General features: G+C 32.8%; 1 protein-coding gene across 1 annotated transcript; it reads right to left on the minus strand.

The window, feature by feature from the left end:
• Positions 1–14,674: 14,674 nt before the first annotated feature.
• On the minus strand, positions 14,675–15,907 carry LOC149558493 (TPD1 protein homolog 1-like). Its single transcript, XM_089786139.1, has 3 exons — positions 15,826–15,907; positions 15,305–15,337; positions 14,675–15,049 (listed from the first exon to the last, which is right to left on the minus strand). The coding sequence occupies exons 1-3, from the start codon at positions 15,905–15,907 to the stop codon at positions 14,745–14,747; spliced, it is 420 nt and encodes a 139-aa protein (XP_089642265.1). The 3' UTR covers positions 14,675–14,744.
• Positions 15,908–16,169: the final 262 nt, after the last annotated feature.

Consider the following 16,169-nt stretch of genomic DNA (forward strand, 5'->3'; position numbering starts at 1 on the left):
AGTCATCAACTACTTCACTTAAACTTTAGAACCTTGATCCACCAACGTTACTTTTTATATGCAAACTTTGAGGTTTTTAGAACCTTCTCAACATCCTTGTCGCTTTCTGCCAAGAGGATCCATCGATCCATCCATAGTCAATTTGCATACAATTTTTAGTAGATTGGCCATCATAATCTCTATTCCAACATTTCTTTTCATTGTGACTCTTCACACCTCAAATTTGACAAGAGTGAAGATCCCAACATTTATTTGCTAGATGTCCTTCCCTATGACAATGAGAATAATGCACTCTTTTAGCTAATTTCTTTGAACTTTTCATACTAGCAACATCAAATCTATCTTGATTACCAAATTCAACGATTTCTAATTTTGGCCTCCAAATGGGCTAAATGAGCTTCTTAATGCCTTGTGAATGTTTTCATAATCCATTTCCTTTTAATCCTATTTTCTGCATAATCTTTAAGCTAATATTATTTTTAAAACATCCATTGTTATCATCTTAGCAATTTCCATCTATTCCTGGGAAAGGGTTCTTACCTTCATTTTGAACTTCCTTACTTAGAGAATCTTTGTCTATATCATCTGTATTAAATGAAAAAAAATCACATGTATCACATGCAACATCACAAAATGATTGCTTTGATTTCAATATATCATTATCAGTTTCCAAAACCTTTACCTTCTTATCCAAATCTTCATTTTCCTTCTTGATTTCCTCAAACAATATTAATTTTTCTTTCAATTATTCATTTTCCTTTTTACCCCTTTTTCAATTCTTTTTCAAGATTTTTAATTTCGCATAAATATTCATCTCTTTCCTTTCAACAATTTTTCAAATTCTTTGCCAATTCTAAGTTACACTTTTCTAATTTTTTCAATTCACCATTCAAGATATCTTTTTCACAAATCGTAATTTCATTTTCTTTCTTTATCATTTTCTTCCTATTTTTCCCATTGAAAAAACTATATATATGGAAACTAATTACCTTGATAATAGGCACTATTGCTAGATCGCACTAAATGTATCTTCTTTCATCTCAACAAATCTTCAATCTTCCATTGATAAATGAAAAATTCTAATATCCTTTTTATACAACCTTATTTTTGACTTCAACCAATCCCAAAAAAATTTCATCTCCTCTAATAATATCCTTCCAAAGATCATTTCATACATCTCTGATACATATTGTAGAATCTGAAACACCAACAAGAACAACCTAAAACATGGGATAAAAATAGAGTAGGACATAACACAAAGAGAGCACAAAATTTTACACAATAAAAATTTAATATTTTATTCTTTTCATTCAATGTAGATTGTCTCTACTATGAGACCTTACACAATGCAATTTATTACACTTCTATTCTATAACTTAATAAACTCAATAAATTGAGTCACTATATGGGGATCATATCTAATAAAAATAGAATACTCTATTTGTTTACATCTCATGCATTCAACATGCATCTCATAATCATGAAAACTCTAATTAGCACTTCCAAGTTATGTATAGGATTAAAAAAATGCCTATGGATTAATAACTATTAACTTTCCAAAGAATTGTACTAAAACTATGCATGACATTATATGTGCAACTTCCTATGCATGAAGATAAATTTAGTTTAAATACAAAATTTTATTGGCATATTAACTTGATGGTAGAACTATGAGTGGAGGAATAGTTCCACATTGATTTCTCTACATGTACAAAATGATAGTCTAAGTACTAAATGTCAAGAAAAATTGGTGTATGTAAACCAATGATGAATTGTACTAAAGATGATGGAACTATGACTCGAGCATTAGTTCCTACACTAATGAAAGGAAGTTGTATTTCTTCCTTGGGTCCTTCCAAGGGACATTAAATTTTTGGTCATCATTGAGATTAGATGTTATGAAGCATGATATCATAAAGTTCATACATGTACTCAATCTCAACAAAGATCAAACAAAGAGCATGAGTATGTTTAATATGCTTGAAAAAAAAATATTATACCCCAGTGTCATCAAAATCTCTTGAAGGATGTAGGGAACAACTCATGATCCAATTATAACTATGGGAAATGAATCTTCTAAATATATTAATGCATTTATGAAAAGGATAAGAAATTCAAATTGAAGCCAAGTCAATGCCACTTTTGGTTGCAAATCATGTGGAAAGGACAAGGATTTTTGTTGAGAAATGAATAGACTATTAGAAACTTGTGAATTTTTTATTGAGGCAAATAGGCTAGAAATTGCTTCATCCATATAATTTTGAGGAATGTTTATAGTAAATAAAATTGGCTCATTTCAGCTAGAATCAATAGATACAAGCCAATACAACTCATCACCTTACTCTTTGACAAGTACACATCAGTGATAAGTACACATTGATGATAGAGTTGAACAAACTCTTGATAAAGTTGGATAATCTATGTATTGATGTTAAGAGAAAATAATATTAGTTGAATCTACAATTTTATATGGGGGAATACCATCAAATTAAAGTAAAGGAGAAGATGAGTGAGGTGGTTTTGGTTCTAGTGGGACTCTTGTTTGTGCAAAAATTTTTTTTATCTATGACAACTTGGGCACCTAAATGATCATATAGTCACAAGGAGAGTAAATTTACTTGGTGAATGTGGTTTGTTGATAGTATCTTTTGCAACTCACAAATAAAATTGATAAGTAAAATGACTGGATTATGTTCAACACATGAGTAATTACTATTGCAAGGAGAAGTTGTACTTTATTAGATGTCTATTTTGGATAGAATTTTTATTGTCAAGTAGACTAAGGTTCTAAGATCTATTAAAGAAAATTAAAGTTTTCACATTTAATGTGATGCAAAATTGTTCCACAATACAAGAGTTGGAATTTTACATTGCGAGGGACAATAATAACTAATATTCCATTCTGATTGTTTGACAAACTCTTACATAGAGATGTTTTTTGATTTTTTGCATATGGAATCTCATTAGAGAAACTCGTATCAAGGATGTTGATGTGCAGATAAGTATTTATTATCCTTGACTATTTATCTACTTGTTATTTTCTCTCTCTTATTTTTATTTTTATATATAGTATAAGAACTATTTTACCTTGATAATTTCCTTACTCTTTGAGGATGTTCTTGTAGGAAAAGAATATTGATATGCTAGTCATGCTACCAAACAATGTGTAGGATAGTAGCTCTCTAGAGAAGTTTTCATTAGTCATCTATTGTCTATGCTAGGGACTATTGGATCAAGCTATCTTATAAGATTGAGATTATGATTATCCATCTATATGAAGAGGGAGCCTAACATTTCACTCATGCTATGATGAATCAAGGTATCCCTTTATATTAGATAGATTTGCTAGAAGATTTAGTAGGTGAGTTTTTTATCATAGTGATTTAGAGGGAGCCTAATTACTAAAGAAGTGGGCAGTGGGTGAGAGTTTTAGATATATATCTTGATCTAAATTTTATTCAAGCCAATAATATTTCCTTTATTCTACAACCAAAAATTGTTGACTCTTTCATTTGGGATGGAGTTCCCTAAAGGGTCTCCATTGTTTCATTGACAGTTCAAATGATGTTAGTATGCTTCTTATCTCGACCTCAATATGGAATAACAAAATTATACCAAAACTTAAAATTTTACAGAAAATAGCCTTGCCAGATGAAATCTAGACTTTAGACAACCTCAGTAAAAGAGGTATGTATTTTCCTAATCTAGTTGTTATTTTGTGCAGCCTGGGCTGATCTATAAACCACATTTTTATTACTTTCCCTTTTGCATGGAATACTTGGATGAAAATTTTCAAGTCCTACATCTTGAGCTAAATAATGCTAGGGAATATATTGGATCTTTCAAGGATGTAGAAGGATTTCAAAGGAATCATTGAATTTTTTTTTTGGATGCTTGTATTCCATCACATCATATAGTATCTCTAGAAGGAAACCTGAACAATAGGGTCTTCGAGGATAAAACCCAACCCTTCCCCCTTCTAGATAACCACCTAAATAATAGTATTATAGAAAATTGCAATGTTACTTACAAGGAGAAGGTGGTTTAAATTGAAAGAAGGATAATGAAGATGAGGTTAAACAAAAAAGTGAAAATACAAGATGGGACTAGCCTCCTTTGGGCTGGATCAAAATGAACTTTGATAATGCAATAAAGCCAATTCTAGGCTGTGTTAGGTGTGGTGTCATTATTAGGGATGAGGAGGGTATATTCTCAAAGCTATGTCTATTTTGATAAGTTCCCAATCGAATCATGTGGTAAAAGTGATAGATCTTCCCCACGAGTCTTCCCCACAGGATTAAAATAGTGATCAATATTAAAACTAAGGGAATATGGGATTATCTTAATATCATAAATGGAGGATATTATTAAGGAATCCAAAGGTCTTCTAATTAATTTCATGGAAGTTTATATTTTCCACTTTAACTCATTTTATAACATGGCAGTAACTAAGGTATCACCTCATTTTGGATTTAGGAGGATAGTGTTAATTATAAAATTAAGGTTCTTATTAACTATGACAAGACATCTAGCAAAAGAGGAGTCATTATATTTACTTTTTTCTCAAGATGGAAGTTTCTTGGGGAATGAATTATAATAATCTTGGGAAATTTTTGACATTGAGTGGTGCAGTAATTATTGCTTCACACATTTTATGGGTAGTTTTAGTGTAATTAATTCTATGTTAAGCTTCATTTTTTGTGAGATTCATAGAGATCCCAGCTTTAAAAATTGTTAAATGGGTAGTAAAATGAGGAATAGGGAGCCTAACAACTATGACAAATAGATGAAGGAGAAATAAGTGTGGCAAAATTTGGAAGAAGGAGGGATTATATCTTATAATGTAAATGATGAAAATGGTGAAACTTGATATGGTGGGAAGGTTCTTAAATGGCTAAAATTGTAGAGCACTAGTCAATCAAAATGGACCTAATCAGAGAAGGAATACACTTTTATGTCATTTATGCAATAAATTTGGTCACATTGCAAGATTTGGTAGAATAGAAACAAGGAACATCAATTAGAACCCAAAGTTTAGAAGGAACAACAATAGAAATGAAAAAAGGAATGATAGTAGCAATAGGAGTGAAAAAGAAGCACTCAAAGAACATGTGGAAGAATTCAATGAGCTATTTTTCAAGGAAAATGATCCCTAAAGTTCACATGTGGTATTAGAAGAACAATATTTTGATGCACTTGATCAGAGATTAAAGTTAGCTATTGTGTGGGATTCATCTTATTTGAATCAAGCACTTTCCTATTGGAGACAGAGTACCAAATAGATAGAATGTAGGTTAGAGATCAAGTTAGAAGTTGTGAAGTTGGAAAAAGGAAGGAAATACTATAAGGAAGCTTCAATTAAGAGTGAAAGTCAATTGGAGATCACATGAAGATGTACAAATAAAACTAAGTTTAATGATATTCAAGAACAAGATTTTGTGGACTGAGTTGTTGTACAATCAATATGAAGTTCACCTTGAAAAGATTTAAAGGATGTAAATAAGATTCTATTTACCATTCGATCGTGTGAAGAATTAATGATCAATTGAGAGCGATTTGACAAGCGAGTTGAAGGTGAATTGAAGCATTTACAAGTGCAAAGTAAAGAAAGCCCTAGTAGCACACAAATCATGCATTCTTCAAATTTACAGTTGAAATTTTTGAAATCTTATTGAATTAAAGTGATGGTGAACCCTACTATGAGTGAATTTAATGAGAGGCTATGATACAAATTCAAGAAACACCCATTGGTATCCTTGGAAGATGATCCTTTCGAAGAATTTTCACAAGTTCCATCGAACATATTGCATGTAGAGGATGTAAGGGCATTTACATTTGCTACAAATTTGAGACTATTGGTGAGAACAAAATTCATAAGGACTTGGATGTAGTGTGGTGTAATAATTATTTGTCTTTGAAGTAAGGCTTTTAGCACCTAGAAGGATTGAACATTATCAAACACATATTTTATACAAAGTTTGATAACCATGAGTGGACCAGAATCATCTTGAGAAGAATCCATGAGGGTGTGTTTTGGATAGGAGACATTCCTATTATGATTGAAAATGACATGATCCATAGGCTTATTGGATTAAGTAATGAAGGGAGCAATCCAGTGAATGAAAATAATATTAAAAACATGGTTGAAACCAATTCGAAGAATAAGTCATATGGGAGAAACACGATAATTGATTTGATAAAGGAGGATGATGTAAGAATAATAAACAAAATTATAGGTTACAAGGTGAGCCATAGTTCAAGAGTAAACTTTGTACCTTCTGGATTCATTGATGCAGAATACTTGATGATAGTAAAGAAGGAGAAAATCAATATGGGTGAAATTGTGAAGCAACAATTGCTTGACAATATTGAGAAGTTAAAGAGGGAAAAAAATGTAGTTTTCAAATTTGAATCACTAATAACTCACCTATTCTTTCAAGTTATCAAAAAGTTTCCAGGTACGTCAGACTATGAATGGAATGGAAACAAGTGCACAATGAACCCAATTACTTACCATTACTAAAGACAGCTAGAGGAAAGGATTACTGAGGATATAATAAAGATGATGAATAGTTTCTAGTCAAATATGAAAAGGAGATTCAAAATTTCTCTCTCACTTGTAGAGAAGTATAAAGATGACATATGTTTCTATTGGTATGTTTGTCATTGCACCAATACCTCAAGCTATTAATAAATGTCACAAACATTAAACTTATCCAAATCCATGAGAGGGGGTTAAGCCATGTCATGAGCCCTGAAGGAGGCCATGGTAATGGTTCCCACTTGTTGGCCAAATTTGACACTAAAGTAGATATTTTTAACAAATAATTGATTTTCAATTGCATATTACAAAAAAATCGTAAAGAATTTGATGATGATGTAAACTAGTGATTTTTACATTTTCTATCTAGTTTATAACAATATTTTTTAGTTTTTAATAATTTCATTTGTAGTCCTTTTTTATCTCCTCTAAGAAGTGCTTTATAGGAAAATTGATATTTCCAAAAAGTGATGGGTGTTTTGATCAACATAACACTTTTTTACAAATAGGATGATTATAAAATTCCTATTGGGATAGAATAGTAACATCAATAACTAGCAATTTTTTTGGTTTTGTTCCATTTCATCAAAAGTTATAGGTTTTATTTAGTGTCAAAGTGACGTTAATGATAATTTAGACATAGGTTGCTTTTGTTCAATATAACTTGATTTGTGTATATCGAAATGTAATTTTTCTTGACTTACTAGAAAGCTAATACACATAGTTTTGATGATCATATTTTTAAAAAAAATTATTCTTTACTTTTATATTTTTCCCAAGGCTTCAAATGGAGATTTTTAAAATGATTTAAAAAAACCTATATTTAATAAAATAAAAAATATATATTTAATAAAATAAAAAATAAAATATCACAATAAACACAATATATGCTATAAATATATTCATTGGAAAGCTTATTAAAAGGAGAACACATTTCTAAACTTAGTTTTAGAGTTTAAACTTATTTGGCCCTTGTTTGAGCCATCAAAAGAAGAAAATTTGTTAGAATTTGAGCATAATCTGAAAACTTCCAATTTTTGGAGGCTTAATGTAAAGAGGACTTCATTATAAGCCCATTTTTGGGTCTTGGAGTGAAGTGGCTTCATGTAAAGCACCTTAGGCAGTTCACCTTTTATCAAGTGGGGCTTTGAATGAAGTCCCTTGGGTAGTTAGAGTTTTTGAGGGCTTTGAACGAAGCCTTAAGGGCTTTGATTAAAGTTGTAAGGGCTTTGAAGGAATCCCACAGCTTCACTCGAAGTCCAATTAGAACCATGGATGGCAATGGCTTTGAGCGAAGCCCTTGGCTTTCATTAAAGCCCTCTCCAAATGGCTTCAAGAAAAGCCATGTGGCAGCTTCGCCAATGCTTCGCTTGAAGTGCCCAAAAAAAGTTTTTCCCACTTTTCATCCAATCTATTCATGGTGAAAAGTGGGAATGAGTTGTGTGGGATGACCCAACCTATGCTAATCACCAAGTCAATAGTCTCCCCCTCAGTACCAACTAAGGGTTCTACACTGATGGAATGAAGGAGACCTCCCAAGATTCAAACCCATGACCTAAGGCATTGATACTAATTGTTGGTATGTTTTCCATTGCACCAAAAGCTTGAGCTATCCAAAAATGTCAAAAACACTAGATTTACTCAAATCCATGAGAGGTTGTTAAGCCATTTTGTGAATCTTGAAGGAGGTGTTGACCACCAAGTCAATAGTTTCATGGTTGAAATTGATGTCACTTGTATGGAAGCAATAGAACCTAGAGTTAAGTTCGTAGACCCTATTGGCTATGAAATGATTGAAGAACTATAGAAAAGAGCACAAATTCAAGGGCAAACATCCCTATTAATATTAAAAAGAGTACACCTAAAAAATTAGTAATGGAAGTCAAGGACACCAATATACCAGACTCATCAGCACAGATCTAAATTGGTATGAAAACCATGCAAGTGGACAGTACTCAAATGACTATTAATGTCAAAGAAGAACCCTTTAAGGACTATGGAATACACATTCTTGGCAATATAAATGGATACTATAGCATTGCTAAGGAAAAAGATGTTAAATTAGAGAGAAGAAAGAAATAGAAAGAGGAGAATAAAAGAAAAGAGGAGGAGAATAAGAGGAAAGAGGAAGAAAGAAAAGAGATAATGAAGAAAAGGAAAAGAAAAGAGTAGAAGACAAAAAGATTAAGAAAGAAGAAGAAGAAAGGAAGAAAACATGGGAAGAAAAATAAAAAGAAAAGTAAAACAAGGAGGAAGAAGAGGAGAAAAGAAAAGAAGAAGAGGAGAAAAGACGAGTAGAAGAGGAGAAAAGAAAAGAAGAAGAAGAGAAAAGAAGAGAAGAAGAAGAGAATAGAAGATAACAAAAAGGAAAATGAGGAGAAAAATATGGTTGGGGAATTGTAATGAAAAAATCTTCATTCAAACCACATCTTAAGCACAAAACTACAAAGGTGGATAAGGTAATGTTTTAGCATGAAGCATATATACTACTAGCTGCTCTTATGAAAGATAAATTACCCTCAATCCCTTTAATATTAGAAACATCAGATGATGGTAATGACCAGAAAGGTCTCATATCTTCCTGGAGCAAGTTATTAGAAATGAACAAGATAGTGAGAACTATGGAAAGAACCTTAGGAGAAGTCTTAGAAAGAATGCATAACACAGTCACTTCAAAGGTGACAGAACCATATTTGTACCAAAAGGAAAAGGAAATGGTGAAAATTTTTGATGTAAAGTTTACCACCCTATCACACATTATATCAATTCATGCATAAAAACAAAGCATGATGCACAACTATTTCCTACAATCTACACAGATGTGTGCAATGATATGCAAACATTAAATGTTTGCATAAAGGAGTTGAGGAACTATTTGGAAGAAGGGAAGAAGTTATATGGATAGTGTGTTGTGTCCTATAACTACTTAAAAGATATTAATGATGAATTCTTAGTATGGATGAGTGAGCTCCAAGAACTCACAAATAGATTAAAGTAGCCTGATGCAAACATTGAGGATGTTGAGGTTGGGATATAAAAAGTTCATGACATCATTAGAATCATGTAACTAAAAATGAAAAGGATAACCAAAAGGTTCTATATATTTAGAGAACATTTGTCAGTAAATATTAGTATCCTTGGAAGAATGTCTTTCTACTAAGACTTCTTATAAGAAATTTTCCTATACTAACCTAAATATAGTTAACACAGCGTCCTATGGATTATGTGCACTTTTGAGCACCATAGAGGTCATGAGGTACACTTGGAAGATAAATATTGAGAGGCTAAAGACTAATTTTGTAGATTGCATATCAAGAATCTCAGGATAAGTAAAAGAAGGTAACAATTTTTTTAACTTGTACACAAGTTTGGATACATTTTTCATTGATGTCAAAGGGGGAGATAAGTACTATTGACATATTAGTCAAGTTTGTTATTAGTGAGACACACTTATTCAGATTGTGTATAGCTACCGAGCTTATTGAACAGTTCACAGTGTTTGCCAAATTTACCAGTTGTTATTGAGTTCTATAGTAGCTACCAAGTCCTTTGAAAAAATTCCAAAGGCTACCAAGTAGATTTAGTCAGTGTGAAGTCCAATAGTTTAAACTATGCATTTCAATATATGTCGATTTTATTAGTAGTTATCGAGCATTGCAATGTCTACTGAGTTTGTAGTTCATGTGATGTGAAGCTAGTGTTAACCGAGCTACTCTATGCTAACCAAGTGATTCAATGTTTGTCAAGTTGCACAATATCTACTGAGTCACCAATGTAGACTGAGTTCAAGACTACTTGAAAGTGATTAGTATGGACTAAGCTTCTATGTCTACTGAGTGCATGATGATGCCAAGCATTGATAGTTGATGCCGAGTATCAGAACCTCACCAAGTCAATCTTCAGAACTTGAGTGTCTTCATGTGGGATGACTTTGTAATATTTATGTTAACTTGTATCATGATCGAATTTGTAATTATATAATTTGGATTGGTATATATATGTAATGCATTGTATCAAATCCAGTGCATGTATGGATGTAATGTGATTATGTATGCGAAAAAGTTTAAGTTATGAATGCAATAGAAAAGAGAAAATTGTAATGGCCATAATAGCATAAGGAGCAGTAGAGACATATCTATCACAAAAAGGTGATCAATACACAAAGGAATCTCATTCAACAAGATAAGCTGCAAATCAGAGATCTACTACTACTTCATCCCAACAAGTGATCCAATCAAAACCCTTTAACAAGGTAGACCTAATAGTCTTTCATAAATCTCTTTATCAAGTGCTTACTTCATTGTATGTTTGTAAGTCCTCTCACAAGGTGGACCTAGTAGTCCTAATTTCTCCTAATAGGGTAGATCATCAGAAGTGATCAAGGTAAGCCTTAATAGACCAACTTTATGTTGTAGTACTAAAGTTTGTGGGTATCATCCCCACCCCAGTTTTACTTTTTTATTTGGAAGGTTTCTAGGTCACCAAATCTTTGTGTCAAAGTGTTATGGATGCTTTCATATTCTTAGTTTCTCATGCATGCAATTAGATTAGATGTGATGAATTAAGTGCTAATTGAATCATTAGATTAAGGATTGAAATTGCTAAAATTTTAGAAGTTACTGATTCACTCCTCCCCTCTTAGTAACTTAGCATAGTCTTGAATATTTTCGACAATTGGTATCAAAGCTTTGTGGTTCTCACAAGAAAGTTTAATAGATTGAGAAAAGATCAAGGTTATGGAGATATTCAAACTTGACAAAGCTATTGATAATGAAAAGTTGGATCTAGAAATGATTGCCCAACTCAATAAAGCTAAGGAGCAACTCTCCCAATCCCTAGAAAGAAGAAAGGAACTTAAAAATCAAATGAATGATCATCTCTACATTGAAGAAAGAATTGAAGACTTTCACCCTTCAAGTAGCTCAAATGAAGCAAATGATGCAATCAAGGAACTCCTAGAGAAGAATGGTTCTCTACAAGAAGAAGTAAGAAAGCTAAGAAGAGGATAAGAGATTCAACCAGTAAGGTTATGTGAAGTCTTGGAATAGAGAAATAAGATAAAAGTAGAGATAGATGGAAGGAACAATGAAATTCAAAGCCAATCCCTTCAACAAGAAGACCTTATTGATCAGCTCTCCAATGCAAATGAGGAATTCATGAGGCTAAGATTTGAAAATGAAAGAGTGGGGAATGGTCTAAATTCTGAAAGGCAAATCAATGAAAGAATGAAAAATGATCTGAAATCTGAAAGACAAATCAATGAAAGATTGAGGAATGATCTAAAATTTGAGAAGCAAATCAATGAGAGAATGATGAAATCTCAAGTAGACAAGAATCAATTAAATGAGAAAAACCTCTATAGGAAAAAGGAAAAAGTAGGAATTGGATACAAAGAAGAAGGTGAATCCTCCAAACAAGGTGCTCAAAAGAATTAGAGACCTACTTGCAATCACTATGGTAAGATATGTCATACATCAAACAAATGTTGGAGCAATGGAAAATACTACAATTGCAATCAACATGGTCATAGGGCTAATGAATGGAAAGAGAAAACAAGATTTGAAGGCAACTATCATAAATGTAAGAAACATGAACACAAGGCATTAGAATGCAAAATCAAGACATTAAATCCTGCATAGCAATTGTGAAAGCAATATTTGGTTGGGACTACAATACCTAGTGTAGATGTCATTACTATGGAGAATTTGGACACATTGGTATGAATTGTGTTAAACATCATATGAGGAAAAGAAATACTACCAAAAGATGTTCCATTTTTATAGAACTTGGTCATCTTGCCAATAATTGTATGAATACTGGTAGAATTGAAGATGAAAAGAAAGCAAAGGCTGATAGCATCTGAAATAAAATGTTACAGTAATGGATTCCTATGTCTACTGAGGATACTAGTCTAAGAAATGATGGTCAAGTCACTCAATAATTGGGTGACTCTACCATTTCTAATTAAGTTCTCATAGGAAAACATGAATTGGGCTATCAAAGATAACATCCAAAATAGTTCCAATTGAAAGGTAACAAAGATCCAAATCTATATACAAGATACAAAGGGATCACTAAGCAAGATTGGTATCAATTATTACCGAGTTACCTTCTCTACCAAGTAAGGTTGGGTCATAGACTCCACCCAGCAAGGTCGAAAGTAATAAAGACACCTATGGTTACCAAGTCACAAAGACTTCGTTGAGTGATCAATATAGAATAGTGGATAATAGTCTATCAAGCATAATGTCAACTCATCTACCTTTGTATCGAGCATTAATAGAAATTTTTTTATCAAAAAGGCATGGAATTGAATTCATTTCTTACTGAGAATTTTCAAGTGCTATTTTGAAGAGTGATTTTTAGTGCGATCAAAGTAATTTGAGCAAATTTCTAGCAATTTTTTTCCAAAGTTCTTTTAATCTACTAAGCGAAAATAACATCTAGTAGTAGCAAGGTTAAAAGAGGATCTAGCATGTTGGTTCGAGGAGTCGAATGGAAAGCGCCAAATTTCAAACTCACTCCCATGGTTGCTAAAACTCTAGATTCAAGTGGAGCTCAATCCTAAATTCCTCCTAAGGTACTTCTTATCAATAACATTCGTACTCATTTCAAATGTGTTATTTAAAAAATTGATAGTCTAGAAATGGATGATGCCCTAGGTCAATTTTGTGTAAATGGAGCCTTAAAACCCAAGCATCAACATCTAGAAACCAAAGAGTTGACACATATCCCTCATATGCCCCAAGAATTTCAAAACAAATGGATTAGGTTTATCCTGAGCTGGTGCATAATGGGCAACTATGGTTAGAACAACCAATTCTGATAAAAAAAGAAGATGATTCATCAAATCACTAGCCTTCCTATGCTAGCCAAAGCCAAAATGAAAAAAACCCTAGGTCGTGCAGAGTTGTAGAAGAAAATCCTAGCTAAAAGGGATGGCAAGGAATGAAAATCAGCAATGTCACTGATGCAAAATTAAAGTTTGGAATTCATGTCATTGCCTACAAGTTATATAGTTCAAGCCAACTAAATAGTGTGAAACATGGGAAGTATAAGTACATCAAAGAACAACCCACGCAAATTTGGTTCATTGTTAACCTACCTATTCTTCTAAAGGTACTATATTATGGAGAAAATATGTGCCTGTGCTCTATCAAATAAATGAGTATATTGCCGAGATGGGTAAGAACTACACAATTTTAAAGTTAAGCTTTTATAACAAACACCTTGATTAAAATTTATTAGTTCTTTTATACAATTAATTGTCAAACCTATTGTCTGCTTTGTTTAATATTAAATTTTTACTTTTATTTCAGAAATATGTGCTCAATTTTTATAATGTTGCAGTAAATTTAAAATTGTTAATTATTAATTATTAATCATTAATTTTTGTACATTCCCAGTCTACTTAATTTTATTTACATTGTACTTTAATAAATTTAATTTTCGTATAGTTATTCAGTTTATTTAATTTATCGGAAATACTAGCACAACGTAGCACTCTTTTAACATTTGCAAATATCTGCTGGATCTGCTGCATCTTCTCTATGTTCAGCTGATCTGCTCACCATTGGGCTTTGTTCATCTAGCAATCATGTTCAGTCATTCAACCACTTCGTACTTATTTTTGTGACTCTATAAGATTTTGTGAAATTGGGGTTTTTTCTGATTGCATAAGGCTTTTGAGAATGGGTTCCCTCTGATTGCCTGAGTCCTAGTGAGAATGGTGTGATGAGCATGGCTTGTATGCCTTCTATGCTTTCTATGAATACAAAAAAAAACCCTTCAATATTGTTATGGGTGAGACAAATAGATGTCAAATTATTAATGCCATGCACACATGGATGGAATTTTTACATATATTTCCAAACTTACAATGAAACTATATCAATTAAGAAAAAAACTCATTTTACTGGAAATGATTATTCAATAATAGATGAACAAAAAGGTTAGTTCATTTTTGAAATATTGGGATAGTAGAAAATAGCCAATGCATAACTGTAGCTAAAATTTGACCAAAACTTGTGCCTGTGAACTACAACCGAATAAACTGGAATAATCACATGAGTATTAAACATGGAGCCCGTGAGACTAAACAAACTACACAGACTTCTCACAAGTATACTTTATTTTTATAACCACTAAGACAGCAAAATCTCCAATGCCAACTACAGGGGGCATTAACAATGGAGTTAAAAGGCTAAACAAACTCAACGGACTTAACTCTGAGAGGGAACATGAAAGTATTGGAGTATGTGAAATATATGGAGTCATATGGCTCCATAGGCCTTCCATAATTTACTAGGCAGTCATCATAAGAAATGCGTCTGAAATACTGAGGATCCACCCACTCCCACGATGAAAACCACCCACAATTTAGATGAATGTTTCTTGGTCTACATTGACCCAAACATGTGTTGATTATTGTCACTGTATATGTCGGAATCCCTGGACCTCCCTCTGAACCCTGTGCGATGTATATGTCATCCTGACTGCATATCATGCCTGCAAATTTTGTTTCACAAACAACATGCACTCATTAATTCCATCAATCATTTTAAATCCAGAACAATCTCTGATTATCTAAAATGCATTTTGGACTACTGTTTTCCAGAGTAGTATCTAAAATGCATTTTTGAAGGTTGAATTCCATAACCTAACATTCTTACTATTCAGAGAATATAACCAACTGCCAATAAGAACTCTACTAAGCTCCTATTTAAGGAGAGCGCAGATTAATGATGAAAAAGGAGAACATACATGAGCCAGCCAGTTTGCTTTCACCGTCATCTCCTGCAAATACAAAAGCAACAGAAACAATAAACTCATTATCATATCCTAAGAAAAGAAAAACGGTAAACCCTAATATCTTTAGTACTATTTCTATGTTCTCTCTTCCACTATAAATCTAGTATTCCTCAAGAGACTGAAACGTGTCTCTTTGGTCAGTGATTCCTACTCAATACGGTGATTCATATACTTTCGCATCGCCGCTATGACTTACCCAACCTCGGCTGGTATAAAAACATAGCTTGAACAATACTAAACCCTAATCCATCTAACAGTAACCCTAGTCTAAAACATGTTGATCTTATCTCAAATTTGTATACTTTTGCATTGTTGCTCTGACTTATAACCCAACCTGGTCTGGTTCTGGGTAAGTCTGAGAGCATAAATTCAACAACATAAACCCTAATACATATATGCGTGCACCAAAGAAAAATCCCATAGCAAGAAAAGTAAGGACCATTGTAGAAATGTGGAGGGGAAGATAAAGTGACCTAAGGAGGAGGAGGAGATAGAGAAAGCCATGAGGAATAAGAAAATAATGGCAGAGCTTCCTGCGAATTCCTTTCGACCCATGGTTAAACGCTGCGCAGAACAACAATTCTCTCTCTGCACAACGCAAACGAGAGAAACTACTCGAGTTATGTAAAATGAGTGGAAGGAGCGCGAATAAATAGAGCATTCCACCGACTGAGGGCAATTCAAACCTAAAGATACGCATTAAATGCCGATACATATTCACTATTTCCTATGATGCGCGTGAAAATGGTCACGCGGTGCAAAGGCGTTTCCCTTTCGGGGATCAAACAATTGTCTTCCATGTTGAGTGTCTGGAAAT

This window comes from Cupressus sempervirens, chromosome 5 (assembly GCF_028749045.1).
Source record: "Cupressus sempervirens isolate cs-2001-9-10 chromosome 5, ASM2874904v1, whole genome shotgun sequence".
Taxonomy (NCBI): domain Eukaryota; kingdom Viridiplantae; phylum Streptophyta; class Pinopsida; order Cupressales; family Cupressaceae; genus Cupressus; species Cupressus sempervirens.